The sequence below is a fragment of the Pyxicephalus adspersus genome, chromosome 8 (genome assembly GCF_032062135.1).
Source record: "Pyxicephalus adspersus chromosome 8, UCB_Pads_2.0, whole genome shotgun sequence".
NCBI classification, from domain to species: Eukaryota; Metazoa; Chordata; class Amphibia; order Anura; family Pyxicephalidae; genus Pyxicephalus; species Pyxicephalus adspersus.
This window is the reverse complement of record NC_092865.1, coordinates 34,287,249-34,305,287: the sequence shown is the minus strand read 5'-3', so window position 1 is coordinate 34,305,287 and position 18,039 is coordinate 34,287,249. Positions and strand designations below refer to the sequence as shown.

Genomic DNA, 18,039 nt, shown 5'->3' with positions numbered 1-18,039 from the left:
ATTGGAAGATTCCTTATATAAAGAACAAGTAACAGCTCTGAGTTCCAACTGAAGGAGGTTAAAGAGAACCCGTCACCTTGCCTTTTTATCTTTTAACTATAAATGACATTCTCTGTGCTCCTGATTCATACCTCCCGCAGGGCACCGATCTAATCCCTATACAAGCTTTTTGTCCAAGATTACACCGGGTTGATTTTCTCCTTTCCTGGACAGAAATCGTGCCTGGTGATTGGCTGCTCCAGTCTGAGCACGGGAAGGTCCCATGTTCCTCTATACCCTGAATAGGTCAATAGAAAGTCTGTTACCTTTAAACATTGTATTGGTTAATTAAAAGGAAAAAGGCAAACAATTAGGTACATTTTTATCTAGCACTGGGAAAGTTCCCAAGGGCAGAGCAAGACAACATTTAAAAAAATACCCCAGCTCTATTTTTATATCAGGAAATCTGACATTACTTCAGACATTCCCTGGTAGGAATGAAATGCTGGCATGTAAACACATAGACCTGGAAGATTCCCACAATAGAATGTCTGATTCCCTGGTTTATAAATAGGTCTTTTTCAGTTGATTAAAAAAGGACTGTTACATAAACTTGAAATGTGAAGCCACGCGGCTTGGTTGAGGCACCCCTGTATAGGGTTACCCCTAAAACACCCAGCTCATAATTTGGTAGAAGGGCCAGTTTGGATTTGGAAGAAATAGTCCTCCCTTTACGACTTACCTGTTTACCAACCACTTGCACTTTCGACCAACTCAAAACTATAAAGTGTACATCCATGTGACTTCTCTTCTGGGCTTCATCTTCCTCCTCCGTGCTCTTCGGTCTGCAGACTGTCAGGCAACTGATGGGGTGGCTCCCAGCACTGCAGACCAGGTCTATTCTATGCTCCTCACTTAATGACCAAGTCACAGGAACGTAAACTGGTTGCTAAATGAGGAACATGCTGGGGGCTTCTTTATTAAATCATACCTGATTCATTTCTATTTATTTACATTTCTAATAAAGATCATCGTAAAGGGAAATATTTTTCCAAAGTCCAGCAATGCAAGCTCTGGCTCCCATGATACCTTGTTCATGTGATACCTTGTTGTTTTCCAACAAGTCTACAATGATAATTCTATATTGAGAACAACCAAGAAAATGTCACTCACAGTTTAGAGCTAAGAACCTTTCATTTCACTCATTAAAAGTTTATTTTAAAGATTTTAGATAATGTGTGATTTTTTTTCAAGGTGGGCTGGGGGGGAAGGGGATCAGTTATTCAGTTCTGTGGCAGTTTCCATCCCTCCAAACTCTAATTAAAGCCATAGGAATTTTTTCAGCAGTTTTCTCATCTTAATGACTTTTGAGGATGCTTTTGTTTTTGTTAAGTAGCAATTCCATAGCTGTGTTTTCCTTTCAAAACTTATAGAGCCTGATTTATTAAAGCTCTCCAAGGCTGGAGAGGATAATCTTTTATCAGTGAAGCTGGGTGATCCAGCAAACCTGGAATGGATTTCTTCAAAGTTCTTTGCTATTTACTAGCAAATGTTTTGAATCCTGGTCCAGATGCATTCCAGGTTTGTTGGATCACCCATCTTCACTGATGAAAGTGTATCCTCTCCAGCCTTGGAGAGCTTTAATAAATCAGGCCTATTAAAACAACCTTTGTATTGATGCAACAAAGTTGTAAAATGTCCTGTCCTTTTTTCCCATGTTGCTGGATTTGAAAATAGAACACCAATTCATAAAATTAATTTTATGAAACGGTTTTCAAGAATTGCTTTCAACTCTATGAGTTCCATTTATAAAACAGTGAACTTGACATTTTCTGGTGGTAATCAATTACTAATATTGAAACACATGGACCTGGAAGACGCCTCATTTAATAACTATAACCCCAAGACTCTGACTTCACAGCCCTGATTAAATTACAATTTAAATTTATAGAGAGTAGAATCAAAATCTCTAAAATTATAGACATTGCCAAGAAGATCAACTATCACTAGTAAAGTAAGCCTTACTTAGAGGTCTTTCTATATATATATTGACACTCTGTGCCATGTGTATATAAGATTCTGTGCACTTAAAGTGGAACTAAACCCGTTTTATTATTATTAATATTATGACTAGGCAGGTCTTTTGTAGTAGAAGGAACACACAATGGGTTTAATAACTTAATTTAATAAAGTTCGCCTGGACTGGAGAAGATAGACTATCATGGAAGAACCTGGGTAATGCAGCAAATCTGGAATGTATCTGGTCCAGGATTGGTAAACATCTACCAACCAATAGCAATAGCAATAGCAAATAGGACATTTATTCCAGATTTGCTGGATCACCCAGGCTTTCCTACGATAGTCTATCTTCACCAGTCCTGGGGAACTTTGATATATCAGTCCCAATGTCTCTTCTGCAAATGAATAACCTTACCTGCCTCATTGAAGTTTTTTTTTTAATACACTCCCCTGCCATTTTCTTCCTCTTTATCTTTCAGGTTCCAATCCTCAGCTATCTTGATATGCTGGGCTGATGTAACTTTTGCAGACACAAGCAGGAATTATTTCCTTGATGCATCTGGGCATTGCACATGTGCATGTTAATGTTTTCTAAAGAAAGGCAGTGATCTGGCATGTTAGTGTGATTTATAAATGATATGATCTGTCTGATTGCTAATTTTTGTGTTCTGCTTTAAGAAATACATAAAAGCCAATCCATGGCTTTTGTTTGATTATCACTCCCTATCCAAATAAAATTCCCATGAAGATGACCATTTTGCTGTTACTTTTTAATGCATACCCCAGACATCAATTATGGCAAGAACAGTTTCTGGTGAACACTCGAAGTTTTTCTCTAGAACATAATTACAATTTTTTTTTTTTTAGGTACGAGTCAGGCATTAGGTGCTAATGTTTACACTTACATTCACCCCACCATGGGGCATTGGTAGCATACATACATATGGAAGAATAATCACTTTGCATCTCAAATAATTTTTTATGGTTGATACATTATGATAGTGATTTGGGATAGGACTGCAGATTCCTCTTTTCTCATTTCATTTTTCATTCACAATTGTCACGGTTTTCTTGCATCTTGAACTCGCATATGGCAGTACCAGTATTACGAATCATGTAATTAAAGATTTGGGCGAGGTGGGGAGTACAATCCATTCTACCTCATTTTTCTGCATCAAAAAGCTTTGATAGATTGTGCAACAAGACTTATTTGTTTTATACACTGAAACCCCAGCTCCTAGGCGTCTCAATGAGGAACTTGAGATGAGCAATTTGAGCATTCTTAAGATGAGTTCTTTCTTTTTTGTGCATGTAATATATATATATATATTTTTATTTATTTTGCTCACTCCCACCTCTTTTTTTAAATTGTAATTTCCAACCACATGATTACCTCTTAAGGCATATTCAGATGCTGATGCTGCTTGTTTACACCCCTAGGTGGGGTTATACTTCTATATACCTCTACATACCTATAAACTCACTGCTGACCAGCAGCTGCTGAACTTCTTGGTGCTAAATGCTCTGATCTGACATCTACTTTTGTGGGCGTTTCAACATTTTTATACTGAAATAAATACTTATTTTAATACACTTGCCCTTTGTGCCCTTTCTCCTTATTAACTGCAAAGCTTGTGTAAGTGTTATGGCAGTTTTTTCTTCTTTGTTTCTTGCAATTGTCCAATATATTTTAAGAACATGTAAATATAATTGTCCATGGTTTGGGCACAGGGCCACCTTAAGGGGAGGATATTCTCATTAGTTCTTTTTTTTTATTTCACAACTGTGCTCATCAAGCGATTAACTTCCATATTGTTGGCTGATGAGGGGTAGAAAGCATGACAAAAGCTGTATGATGATTTGGATGGTTGATTGTTATAAAACAATGATTCTGTACACATAACTTGGATAAGCATGGCAATGGATAAAAAAAAAGAATGGATTGCATAGTTCTGCAGAGCACCTACTAAAATGGTAGGTTTGCTTAAACTCTTTGTGCCCCCTACCTTCTCTAAATCACCTACACCTGCAAATTAAAAAAAAGTACCTACAAAGAATATACGGTAGTTTAATTACATTTTCTTAGCCCCTTCATCTTAAGCTCATGGCACCGAGGTGATGATGGTATCACTGACCTTTAGTGAGATTCCGGGGGAACATACAAAAACCAAAATCACAGGGGAAGGTGCTCTTGTGTTGGATATCTTCTTGTGGGAATTGGACATATGATACATACCCAAAGGGCAGTAAAGTCACATCCAGCTGTGCAGAAGACAGGGCTGAGGTACATACCTGTAACATTTGTTTTATTTAGGTACCTCTTAAGCTACGTACACACTTCCAATTATTATCGTTGGAAAACGAACGACGAACGTTCCTGCACGATATATACGAACGATCGTATAGCACCGATCCTGCACATAGAGGTAACGACACGATCGTTCGTAGATATTGTACACACAATAGATACGATCGTTTGAGCGATAGAGGAACTATGTGCACGACAGGAAAGTGAACGGACGTTCGTTCATCACGCATGCTCTGAACATGGACGATCAACGAACGACCGTACACACGAAAGATGTTTTGCCCAATCGATCGTTCGTCGTTCGATTGGAACGATAAAAATTGGAAGTGTGTACGCACCTTTAGATTGTAAGCTCTTCAGGGCAGGGTTCTCCCCTCCTCCTGTGTTATTGTTTGTATAGGTCTGGCAACCCCTATTTAATGTACAGCGCTGTGTAATATGTTGGCGCTATATAAATACTGTTTAATAATGATACATTTTTTATGTGTTTGGGAGGCGTTACAAGCTACATAGTATTTTGGCTCAGATCTGCATATCCAGGCTGGCCATACTAAAAAGGCAAGAAAGGAGAATACAAATCTGGTAAAATGTATTAATTTCCCTTGTTTTACTTCATACAATATGCAACATTCCCACTTGCAAAGACAATGAAACATTCAATTATATACAAAACACATCCTATGTTATTCGTTATTTGTCTTTTCAGTATAAAATTATGACGCATCATTTAGCTCTTTAAGATTAAGCTGCACCTTTAAATTAACTGAGGTCAGAAATAGGTGGGTATCTCAGGTCAAATGCCACCACATTAAAAATCCATTGGTATAGATTACATTTTCCCCATAGAAGATAATGCAATACTTTTAAACCTGATCAGGACTGTTGTGCAGCAATCCTGAAAAAAAAAAAATCAATGCCTCGAAGTTCAAGTATTAACAAAATATATAGCGCCTCTCTCATATAAAATTTTATAATGTCCGTCACAAGAAAGAGCAGCAGTGTTTTGTCCTGCAGTCTTCATTGTCAGCAGCATATCTCATAGTTTTTGACCACCTCATTCAGCAGTGTCCTCCTTCAGCCACTAGGGGGCGCTCTAACACAATACTTTACTGTATCCAGCACCTTATGCTTTAGTTGGGTTTACAGATGGCTTGGGGTTATATCCATACAAGAATGTAGCTGAAATCACAAATAATGCTCCAACGAAGAACACACTAAAAGGAAAAGAAATTAAGAAAAGATCTTAAAACCGTGTAATATCTTTATTAAAGTGCCCACTTAAGACATCTGAAAAATTAGTTTATTATGTATTAATACTTGACTTTTCCCTGCTGCAGGTAATCTTGACCATGACCGAGGATAACAACCAAATGCCAATACAAAATGAAGTAACTAGCACTCCAAAATCTTAGAAGCTCACTGTCAAAGTGGCCGGAACTAACTAATGATCAGGAAGTGGAAGTCAGGCCGATTAATCACTCGATAAAACTGGTGATCACCATCTTTAAATACCTAAAAAAGGATCTGCAAATAGTGGTGGTCTTCCTTTAAAGTGTCCAACTTTTTAGATAATCCCCATTAGTTTAGTGTGGTAGTGTGAACAGAATTTTTTTAGGGGAATTGGCTATTGGCACTTTAACAGATAACCTCTTTATTCTCAAATATATAAACAAAGTTTCCTTAAAATGAAGGGACCCTGTGTGGCTTACTCCTGTCTTCACATATGAAAATATTATAAGCATTTAAAATAGTAATACAGTCAAATATGGAGCCACCTAATGTATTTCATGAATCTTCCAACCCTAAATACAATTAGAGAACACCTGTCATGTCATGTCATGCTTTAACTGCCAGCCTCCTGAAATGATAGTTGTCTGTATGTCATTGTAGATCCCATGGCTTTAATACAACGACAACACAAATATATGCATGTAAACTTGTTTAACCAAGTAATCGTGCCAGAAATTACAAAATGATAATTACAATTACAAACAAATTATTTATGCAAATAAAAAAAAAAATGTGCAAATCACAATTTGTGCTTGGATTATCACCACCTAAATCTGCAACCGATAGCGATGTAAATGATACTGCACAATGAGAATTCAGAGCACTAGCTGCATAGTTCTGTGTTAATAACTCAGAGGTATACAAGTTGGTAGGTCAGCTAGCCAGGCAGATAATGAGGGTTTTCATGTCATGTGACCATGATGTTCCTTATAATTAAACTGCCAAGAATAATACAAAATGTACCTTACCTTGTAGGTACAAAGTCCTGCAGCCAAAAGTAGGAAATTAGTGTTGAAAGTATGATTGAAAGCGATGTAGCAAAACCTTTTAGGATGTTGTCAGCATATTTAATAACAGCAGCAATGACTAGGCCACCCAAAGCCTGAAACAGGTAGCAAAGAAAAAAAAATTAAGATGGCGATTTTTTACATCAGGCCCACAGATCTCCTGCAGTCTGGAATAAACAATACATTTACAAGACACTGTTTTCATAGTGTGACTCTTCATGGTGAGCTATATGCTTCTAGTGCATCGCTTTAACTACTATTTAACAATGTTTTATATCTGTATGTGCTTGTGAGCTTGTTACAAATGGTCTTATGCCTAAAGCGTATCTAAACCCAAAAGACAAAAATGTAACACACTGCAACTTACTAGTCCTTAGATGTAGTGGCTACATTAGTTTTTTCTTTTCAGGCTTTCACCCTTTATTTTCATCTAGTGATCCTGCCAGTAACACATTTCCTGACCTAGATGACAACATACACTGTACTATAAATATATAGAGGCAGTGTTGTCACCCTAGGCTGTCCCTCTGATTTAGCCCCCTCCTTAAAATCATTACATAGAGAATTTTGTGCAGAAGATGGCTTAGAAAGCTTATACAAGGGCACACAATTTCTAGGGCTCCATTTAAAAAATATTCCCCCAGCTGAGTTCCCTGAAAATTCGCTTGAATTCTATGGTCACATATTTCTACAGGTCACCTATTAAAACAATGACTCTTTCTGCCATCTAGTGGCCAATCATCATAAGTGCACAGCTGTCATAGAAAAAGAATACGAAGTAAATCAAATTTCATCATCGAACCGAAGCGGAAATAATTTATAAATAGAGCCCCTAGAACAGGGGTCCTCAAACTTTTTAAACAGGGGGCCGGTTCACGGTCCCTCAGACTGTCGGGGGGCCGTACTATAGTTTGAAAAAAAACAGGAAAACATTCTTATGCACACTGCACAAAACGTATTTATTGTATAAAAAACATGAAAGAACAATACTATATGCACAGCACACTTGCCGATCATTTAAAAAAAAAAGTGGCGTTTACTTTGGCTTTAAAATTGCTTGAGATTATTCCTCAATTCCTATGTGCATTGGAAAATGCACAGATAAATTTGAATTTTCACTGTGTGTATTGAAAATGCAAATTTATCTTGCATTTTCCATGCAAATGAATAATCTCAAGCAATTCATTAATTTGCTTCTTTTCGTACACCCTACCCTACACCCAACACTACCCCACACTTTTTAATAATTAAAAAAGGGCTGCTAAAAAAACTTTGTCAGTGTCTGCTACCTGTCACTCACTGCTGCCTTCATACATCGGCTGGATCACACTGCAGCACATGTGTACATGATCAATGTGCATAGTATGTTTATACTATTTACAAATGTACATTGATCATGTACATTTGTGCTGCAGTGAGCAGGCAATGAAGGCAGCAGTGAGTCTCTGCTCATACCTTCTCTGCCTGATGGCTTCAGCCCGACAGCTCCAGCGTTACCCCGGCAACAGTGGTGTCACGTGACCGGGTTCCCTGGAGTGCAGATGGCAGGCAGCCAGAGCTCAAGCAGGAGAAGCAGCCTCAGCAGCCGGCGGGCCGGATGGACGACCTCAGCGGGCTGTATTCGTCCCGCGGGCCGTAATTTGAGGACCCCTGCCCTAGAATATCATTAAATTGTTTTTTTTTTTTTTTTGTAGTCACAAAAAAAGAAAAAAAAAACTCATATAGCCAACACATAAAACATTTTTATTTGCAGAGTTTAGATATGCTCTAGGTACAGAGTATATCAGGTGGACAGTGTTATCACTCAAATTACATCTTTGTCAGATATTTAGAAAATATGGTACGGAGGTATAAATCAAAAACACAGGCAAAATATTTTACTGATAATTGAACAGGAGCTTGCATTGGGAAAAAAAAAATGTACATGCCCAGGGCATATCTTCAAATTTTATTTATTATCCCTGACCTCATGGACATTACATTAAAACCATTGGTTTACACACTAATGTTTGGTAAGGTGATGTAAGTATTTTCTGAATATGTAGTGAGCAGGCAGCAGAATAAAGGACAGAAAGTTTATGTAGATTTTGAACCCAGAGAATATTGATTTTTGTTTTGCATGAATATATACCTATTTTTCTTGTCTGATTAACTGGTGTATGCAGTGACACAAGAAATGCTCTTAAAAAAAAAAAAAGAAAACCCCTCTGCTAGTAACTATATCCCATGAGCTTAGGGCTTCAGGCCCTTGGGCAGCCTCAAGTTTTTGTGTCCATTTAAAAATGGGTTCTATCGTAAAGGGATTGCATATCAGTGGATACGTGGAACTAACATTTTGTTCCGGAGGTGATATCCACTGGCTTAATGTGAATTTTGAGGCCGGGATACTTTTAGATTTTGATGTACAGTACTGAAAGTGCAGCAACCTCCTTAGACTACAGTAAATAAAAATCTGATAGGTTGGTACATTATTCTGCCCTCCGTACATTATCACTGCTGTAAATAAATACCTAGTTAGAGTTACATTTGGACCAAAATGATTGTTTGTTTAATATACTGTACACAGCTTGACTTCAAAAGATAGTTATGACAATGAAGTAAGAATCTGATCTACCTGAAGGGCTACGACTGTCCATGTCAAGTTATTGTAGCCCTGAAAGAAGCCTTCCTTTGAAACACGATCTCCGTCATAAATAAATACACCCATCAGACCAAATATTCCGCCAAAGAAACCTAAAAGGGGGGTAAAATCTGAGATGCAGAAATTATTAAGATAATCAAATTTTATAACAAATGTAAACCTCCTAGATTGTAAGCTCTTCAGGGCAGGGTCCTCACTTCCTCCTGTGTCACTCTCTATGTCTGTCTGTCATTTGCAACCCCTATTTAATGTACAGCCATGCATAATATGTTGGTGCTTTAAAAATCTTGTTTAATAATAATAAAAATAATATTACCATTTTGGGATTGAGGTACTCAAAAATCTTATGTTTGTGACACCCAGGATGGGCTAGGAGGTCTCATTTTTAAAACTTCCCACTTAAACTTGGTGAGATACCAGAACAGAGAATGCACTGTAGACATGCCCACATCCACTTATTAATCAAACGTGCCCACATCCAAATATTAATCAAATTACCTACCAAGGTGGCTTCTGCAATTCATGCAGAATGACCCATGTGACTGGAAAGGATGAAATGGCACTTCTGGTGTGACCTTGTGTTACTTCCGGTGTGACCCAGATCTCAGCCAGCCCCAACCCAAATATGGTGGTGGTGCGCAGGCTCAAGGAAATAAGGACACATCAAATTTTTTTTTTTGCATACAGCTATCAATGTGATGCATTACAGTATTCTGTGCATTTAACCAGAACCTATACGGACTCATATGTATATACTGTTTCAACATCAATACAATTTTTTAAAGCAATGTATTAAATTGAATGTGCAGTCTTATACTGCTATACATATGGTATGTTGATGGGATAATGCCCCTCTTTATTTCATTAGCAAAGCTTAATGCTTTATTGTGATAAAAAGGATTGCAAGACAAATGTTTAACCTAAATTACTATATTATTATAAATTCCAACTTAGCCACAAATTTAATTTAAAATAATTAAAAAAAATGTATTATCTTCCTACTGCAATATCTTGTGCCAGTGTTTCTCATCTAGGGTTCCTTGAACGATTTGTGCCTCTCAGGTCAGTTTAAGTGACAGCAGTGATTTATTGGCTATTTGTTAGGGTGACATTATTCCCAATGACCACCACACTAAATGTACAGAAAGTTGTGGATATAGTCATTATAATTATAGGTTGAAAAAGGCTGCTTTGTATTTTGGCACTCAGACTTGGAGAGGAAGGGAAGTACTAATGGTGAAGCATATATGTACATGATTTAGTAGGGAACATGGAACAAAGATCATAATGAACACATTGGGCCTGATTTATTAAAGCTAAGAATGGAGAACATACACTTTCATCTTTTATTGTAGAAGGAACACACAATGGGTCTGATTTAAAAAAGTTCTCCAGGACTGGAGCAGATATACTATCGTGGGAAAACCTGGCTGATCCAGCAAACCTGGAATGAATATGCTAACAAATATCAAATGACTTCACCCAGAATCACTGATGAAAGTGTATGGACTCTAGTCTTTGAGAGCTTTAATAAATCAGTCCCAGTGTATTAAAAAGTGACTAAATCTGGAAGAATTACCACCAAAAGAGCTTACATCACTCAATCAGCCATGTAAATAGTGTCTTTAAAAGTTATTTTCCCATCTCTATCTTTATTTTAGTTACCATTTATGTTATCAAGTACTGGTTGCCTTATGGGGCCATCATTACTAGCAAAATATTATTGTTAATAAACAGTATTTATATCGCCAACATATTACACAACACTGTACAATAAATAGGGGGTGTAAAGGATGGACAAATACAGACACAATTTACATGTTAGGCTACAGAAAGTCCCTGTAAATACATTACTAGGAAACATTCCCGTTAAGTTACATCCTGACGCCCTTGTAAATACCTTACTAGCCAATTTTCCTGTTAAAGCGGAACTAAAGTCCACTTGATAATTGTTGGCAGACCAGCTTTATGACAGAAGAGATTGTAAAGTCTCTTAGATCAAATATTTCTCTCCTGGCTTGTCAGGGCTTTTTCTCATAGTGCATGCATGGCTCAGTGTAGTCTCTTGGCATGGTTTGTTTCTGAGACAAGGTAACTTCTGTGCTTGTGAAAACTGGTAACGGTCACAACGTGCATGATTGTATGTTATGGCAAAACCCTGGGTGCCGGAAGTATTATTATTATTATTAAACAGTATTTATATAATGCCAACATATCTCGCAGCGCTGAACTTTAAATATGGGTTAGGCTTAACTCTGCCTTAAACTATGTCCTTTAAGAAATTTAGAGTAAAAATTATCTGATCAACTGTCTCAACTAACAACTTCTACTAAAGCTAGAAAGAGGGTTAGTGTGGGTAAGTGTGACTGTATCTATATCTGAAACTTACCAAGCTGTATATTTCTAATCCACACTGACTGCTTAGTCTCCTTGAGGATTTTTTCAAAATAGACACCTGCAAATCCACTAGAAAAGCAAGCAGTGAGGACAGCCATGAGTCCAACAAACCGTGAACCAACCGATACTTCTTTTGATGAAGAGCTGGGAGCATCTGTTGGCCACTAAGTAAAGACATATTTACAAAAATGATTATTTCTATGGTAAGTTTTCTTGTTAAAGTCTACAATAAATGTGTTTATAAAATAAAAGTTTTGCAGTAAATAATGTTTTTGACTCCCCATGCAAGAACAGCCAAGGAAAGGATGACACACTGTAGTCAAGAGTGGGAGTGTGTTTTATTAATGTCTGAATGATTTTCAACACTTGATACTTGATATTTGTGCAAACATGAAGCTGTAATGCTGCACAACATAAATACAAAATATATTGACATTTCAGTGTTGATGTTTTCTGAGTAACAGGTTGCTCTGTTATTTCTATATTATAATATTACAGGCAAAATGATCTTATATAAATAAAAGGGGAAACATCTCTTCAAGTTTTAAACTGTTCAGGTAAATTAGAGACGAATGTCCAAAAATGTGACATCACAGTTTTAATATAAAACCCATTACAATCAACATCAAATTACATAAAACATTTATATTGTCCCATTACTCAACACCGACACAATTAAATATATGATACAGGTTGACAATCAAAAATCCGACCATCGATAATCCGTTTACTTCAGTTTCCCGGCATGAATTTCAGATTGCATATTCAATACAAGGACTGCAGTACACCGTTTGGCCACTAATGTTTTGGCACTGTTCTGCAGATACACTTGCTTGCTAAATTAACCACCCGGACGGTTAGCCCGACCTTGGTTCGGGGTAAGTAAACTTGCTAATATCTGTTACTCCGAACCAAGGTCGGGGTAGCTAAAAGTATTAACAAGCGTTATATTGCAATCCGATTGTCATACAACATTGTATGACAATCGGATTACAACTGAAAAAGAAGACTTACCCTGTCCCCGCAGCTCCTCCGGAGACGTCTTCTCTCTTCTGTCTTCATCCGGCGTGTGCAGTGACGATCTCCGGGGTTTCCCAGTGATGTCCCTGCATGCGTCGGTGTGGGAGGCAGGGCGGGAAATTCAAATAACTTTGCATTGAACTCAATACAAAAAAGCTGTATTGAGCCCAATACAAATAAATCTTTATATAATATATAAATAATTGTATTATATATATATATATTATATAGGCTACTATACAGTTACATTACATTATACACTTTTTTTAAAGCTTTTTTTTTTTTAAGATTTTTTTATTATTAAATCTATAAAATTTTGGACATATTTTGGTGAGTTATGCGGTAATTCAGTGAATTATAAGTAATATTGAGTAATTTGGTGAATTATAGCCTACAATCTAAAATAAATTTCCATGCAAAAAATTTAACACTTTTTGCATGGAAGTGCGGAAAGAATTAGAACACTCGGCGTTTGCGTCCCTCAGCCATTCCTGATGTCAGTGCATGCGTCCGTTGACGGGGGTCGTAGCGGGAAATCCAAATGTTTTGTATTGGATTCAATACAAAGTCCTGTATCCAATCCAATACAAAATAATACAAAATATTTTTATGTGGTTTTGTCTATAGGTATGTGACGTTGGACTGTTTTAAAATTTACAACACTAGGGAGGTGTTTTAGAAAAATATATTACTATACAGTATACTGAATTATTGCATTTTCAGTATTTTTGATTTCTTTATGTATTCTTGTTTAAGCTGATTTTTGTGTTTTTTATTTAATTTTATTAAAAGTAATTTTTTTTTTTTTTTGATTGTGATGACACATGATTGTGATGACACATGACACACATGATTGTGTGTTTTAAACTTTTTTTATATTCAGGATATCTACTAGACCCTTGTTGGGACATATTTCTGTAAGTTACAGGTCTACAATTAAAAAAAAAAAATGTCATGAAAACAGTATACCGCTTTTGGTACAGAAATCTAGACATCAGTGAAACGCCCAGGTGGTTAAGTACACGCCAAGACGTCCCTGCTGCCTGCTCCCTGGAACTGTGCCAGATGTCCGCCGGTGCTGCAAGAGGAAGACTGGTCTGTGTGTGAAGGTAAGTATATAAAAAAAAAAAATACAGGATTTTCTAAAATCCAGCACTTCTCGGATCCGGAGGTTGCTGGAATTTTGATAGTCAACCTGTACAACATAAGTGGTACTAGGACCAATGACAGGGTACAAAAATGAAAATATATTTAGACATTTCTAGCAATATTTTTAGAGAAAAGGGGTCCACTTTATTTTTTTTTTGCAAGTGACCTTTTAGACTTTATCAAATGACTTCCCCTCCACAAACACACACACACACACACACACAACTTACTTTCACATATAAACTTTTAATATGTGACAAAGAATTCACAGAGGACTGAGTTCACTTTTGTAACCAAAAGTTCACTTGCTGTTTCGAACCGAAACATTGAACTGAGACAAAAATGTATCAAAGGAGTCATTAATATTACCGATTCTTTAATGTGCTTTATTTTCACCTTGAGCTCATAAAAAAACAAAACACTAGATTCCCTTTAAATGACACTGGGCTGCACTCCCCAAACCATGTGCTGCTCTACAAATGTAGTAGATATGCTACTGATCTTATTAACTTATGACAAGTCTGTATTAAAACGCAGGCTAAAGATAAAAATAGACCTTGGTTTAAAAGTCATATTATGTATTTACCTGGACTAGAGTTACTCCTGCCATTAGGATTAGCAAAGAAAGCCACTGATATTTTGTCAGCCTTTTCTGAAGCATTGACACAGAGAACAGAGCAGTGGTAAGGATTTTAAGCTGATAGGTCACCTAGAGAACAAAGAATAAAAATTATCAGAAACAAATGGCAAATAACAGTTATGCACATTTTATCCAGTCTTATTTTCATGACTGTTATAATATGCCTTTTTTAACGCTTCACCACAAAAATGGGGTAAAAGAAGTCATGGGAGTGTAGATGTCCAGCCACAATCTCTTTAGTTAGACTTTCTCCTTAACCCTTTGCTTTTCTCCTACATATTCCCATAAGTATTTATAAAACAAAAAATTGTGTTGTTTTATAATCACTTCCTGTCATCTTAGGTTTAAAAGGGCTGCCATTTTTTTACCATCTCTTTTCAATAATGTTTGTTGTCTGGCTGTTGAGCAGTTCCTTTGCCTTTAAAACTTCTCTGTTATTTGGAGCAAATATGCAAATTAAGGAAGTTGTAGTAGGGTGGGAAATTTCTACACAAATGCTTCTTTGAATTCCTAATCACATAGTATTGCGGGTCAACATGGCAGCCAGATAAACAGATTTTTCACAACTTGAGGCAGTAACAGCTGCTTCCATGTTTACTCCAATGGCAGGTACCTTCTTCATCTCCTGAACATAGGAATTTCCTACAGATTTGTTACACTCAGGTGATACGCTGTATAAAACATATTTGCTAGTAAAGATGGATCAGCTTTCCTATGCTCATTGGCTTCTCTGTAGTGCACATCTTGTTCCTCATTTCTTTTTTTTACTACATTGTCGGGAGCCAGTAGTCTCTTCCTGGTTTTGCATTTGGCCCCATGATGTGATCTTTCAGTCCTGCAGATGAATGACCCAGCATCAAAGCTTCCTTGCATGCACAATCTGGTGCCATGTCATTCTTCCTCTCAGGGTGGGATATAGTGGAAACTACTGCTTTCTGGGACATGTGAGGAATGAGATGAACACAGCACTATGGAGAATAGGATATTTCTTATTCATGAAATACAAACCCTGTCAGCCAATTAGTAAAGAGGATGAAAAACATGACACACTTTTTGACTTATAATGAAAGATCAACTGAATGTCTGACAAGTAAAACTTCACAACAAAATAACTGATTTAACCTCTTACTTTAAGCACACACCTTAATTTGTTCAAATTAAGCTTGACACATACATTTCACTGCTCTTCATCTAAAAAGGCAGCCTGCCTACCAATGTCTCTAACATACTGTACATAAACACACATTACTGTACAGTGAGACTACCTGATAAGTTGCTGCATCAAGATTGGACAGTGCAACATAAAGAAGGTTATTTTGCAGGGTATAGATCCCAGAAGGTATGGCAAGCTTTAGGGTCTCCATGGGTTTATTGATTATTTCATCATGAAGGACACGGTTCAGTGCACGTACACTACAACCTGAGGAAAGAAGAAAAAAAAAAAAAAAGACAACATATGATACATCATTTTGTTTTTACTACACTTTAGGCACGGTCATCCTTCTCCTGGAGGGTGTCAAGTATATCTTAGTGGGATTCCAGTGTCTGTGTATTTTCTTGTACACTGAACTGCCCATACCAATTCTACCAGAATTGGAAACAACCTTTTATGAATTGTTCCAGGGGTAGAATGTGTGTGTAATATATATATATATATATATATATGTGTATGTGTGTGTGTATACATATTGCTTTCATGACTTAATTTTTTTATTTTATGGTTTTATTTAGAATCTTTTGTTACAGCAGGTAGACCCTACTCAAGCTTCACCAGGTCTAAATCTTGAAGCCCAAAGAAGTGCTGTGGCCCAAAACTGCTCCTATTTACTGCATGGGCCTGATTTATTAAAGCTCTTCAAGGCTCGGGAGGATAAACTTTCATCAGTAAAGCTGGGTGATCCAGCAAACCTGGAACAGATCTGGTCCAGGACTGAAAACATTTGCTAACAAATAGCAAATGACTTTTAGAAATTCCATTCCAGGTTTCCTGGATTACCCAGGTTTACTGATGAAAGTGTATCCCCTCCAGCCTTGGAGAGCTTTCATAAATCAAGCTCCTTGTGTCACATGCTGCAGCAAGTTAAGGTGCGTACACACTTCCAATTTTTATCTTTCCAATCGAACGACGAACGATCGATTGGGCAAAAAATCGTTCGTAAAAAAGTAACCAACGACGCCGACGAACGAGGAAAGTCGCTGGAAACGAACGACCGGACCGACGGATCGGATTGGGCGACGATCGTTGAACATCGTTCGTGTGTACGGTCGTTCGTTGATCGTCCATGGTCAGAGCATGCGTGATGAACGAACGTCCGTTCACTTTCCTGTCGTGCACATAGTTCCTCTATCGCTCAAACGATCGTATCTATTGTGTGGACAATATCTACCAACGATCGTGTCGTTAACTCTATGTGCAGGATCGGTGCTATACGATCGTTCATATATATCGTGCATGAACGTTCGTCGTTCGTTTTCCAACGATAATAATTGGAAGTGTGTATGTAGCTTAAGGCTACATACACAGGTGCATTATTTATCTTTAGAAATGAACGAATAACGACCGCTCAACTGATAATCGTTAACAAAAAAGTGCACAATGACGCCAATGAATGTGGAATGTCGCTGGAAAGGAACGACCGGCGATTCTGATTGGGTGATGATCTTCACTATCTATTGTATGTACCGTCATTCAGTGATGGTGGATTGATCTGTGATACACTTTCTCCTGTACATGCCACTTTGTGCATCCTTCAAATGATTGTATCTAGTGTGTGTACATTATTGGTGGATTATATTTGAACTATCGTATTGTTTCAACATGTACAGAATTGTGCACAATACGATTGTTCAAAAACATGCATAATCGTTGATCGGTTGTTAATCGTTCGTTTTCTAACGATAAATATTGCACGTGTGTACCTAAGGTCTAATATACACAAGATGATTTTTACTACAGATCCCCTTTCCAAGCTGATAAAATGATCAGATCTGAAGGGAATTCGGATGCTGACTGATCAAAAGCAACAGAGTTTTGGGGTGTAGTGTGGATAGCGCAGAATTTTTGGTAAATATTGATTGAAAGAACACAAGTACCGCTTTGTTCTATGGAGCGCAGGGAGAGGATGGGTTAGCAGCACACCTCTGCCTTCTCTTCAAAAGGGAAAACACAGTGGCTGTGCAGCAGGGAAGAGATAGAGCAGATAGATCCGATATCCTGGTTCCTTTCTTTTTGGCACAACACATCTCTAATGCGTCACATCACTAATTCTAGTGTCTGCAATCCAGTTCCTATTACAGATGTAAACATTAATAGCGTCTTTACAGTTACAAAAGTCATGGTACCATGGTAGGACACCCTTGCAGAAAACATCTGATTTTCTAGCCTGTATGGTAAATGAATGACAAATTATAGGTTTAGACCAGAAGTGATATGCCAATATTATCCCATTACTGTACTGCAGGATTTACTAAGTATTATTTCGGATGTGGCATTGACCTCCAGGAATATCACTGGCATATATATACTTAGACCAGGCATGTAGTCCGCACATTTATGTGTTATTTGCAGCTCCTCACTAATGACATATTG

General features: G+C 37.3%; 1 protein-coding gene across 3 annotated transcripts in view; it reads right to left on the bottom strand.

Annotated features, from left to right (window-relative positions):
• Positions 1-4,884: 4,884 nt before the first annotated feature.
• SLC35A3 (solute carrier family 35 member A3) overlaps positions 4,885-18,039 on the bottom strand; it is a 30,172-nt gene continuing 17,017 nt past the window's right edge. For all 3 annotated transcript variants that reach the window (XM_072419986.1, XM_072419987.1, XM_072419985.1), the window contains 6 exons: positions 15,716-15,870; positions 14,397-14,519; positions 11,634-11,805; positions 9,218-9,336; positions 6,565-6,698; positions 4,885-5,520 (listed from right to left, as the gene is read on the bottom strand). In XM_072419986.1, coding sequence (XP_072276087.1) covers positions 5,430-5,520; positions 6,565-6,698; positions 9,218-9,336; positions 11,634-11,805; positions 14,397-14,519; positions 15,716-15,870 — 794 coding nt within the window. In that variant the 3' untranslated portion in view covers positions 4,885-5,429. The remainder of the gene's footprint in view (positions 5,521-6,564; positions 6,699-9,217; positions 9,337-11,633; positions 11,806-14,396; positions 14,520-15,715; positions 15,871-18,039) is intronic.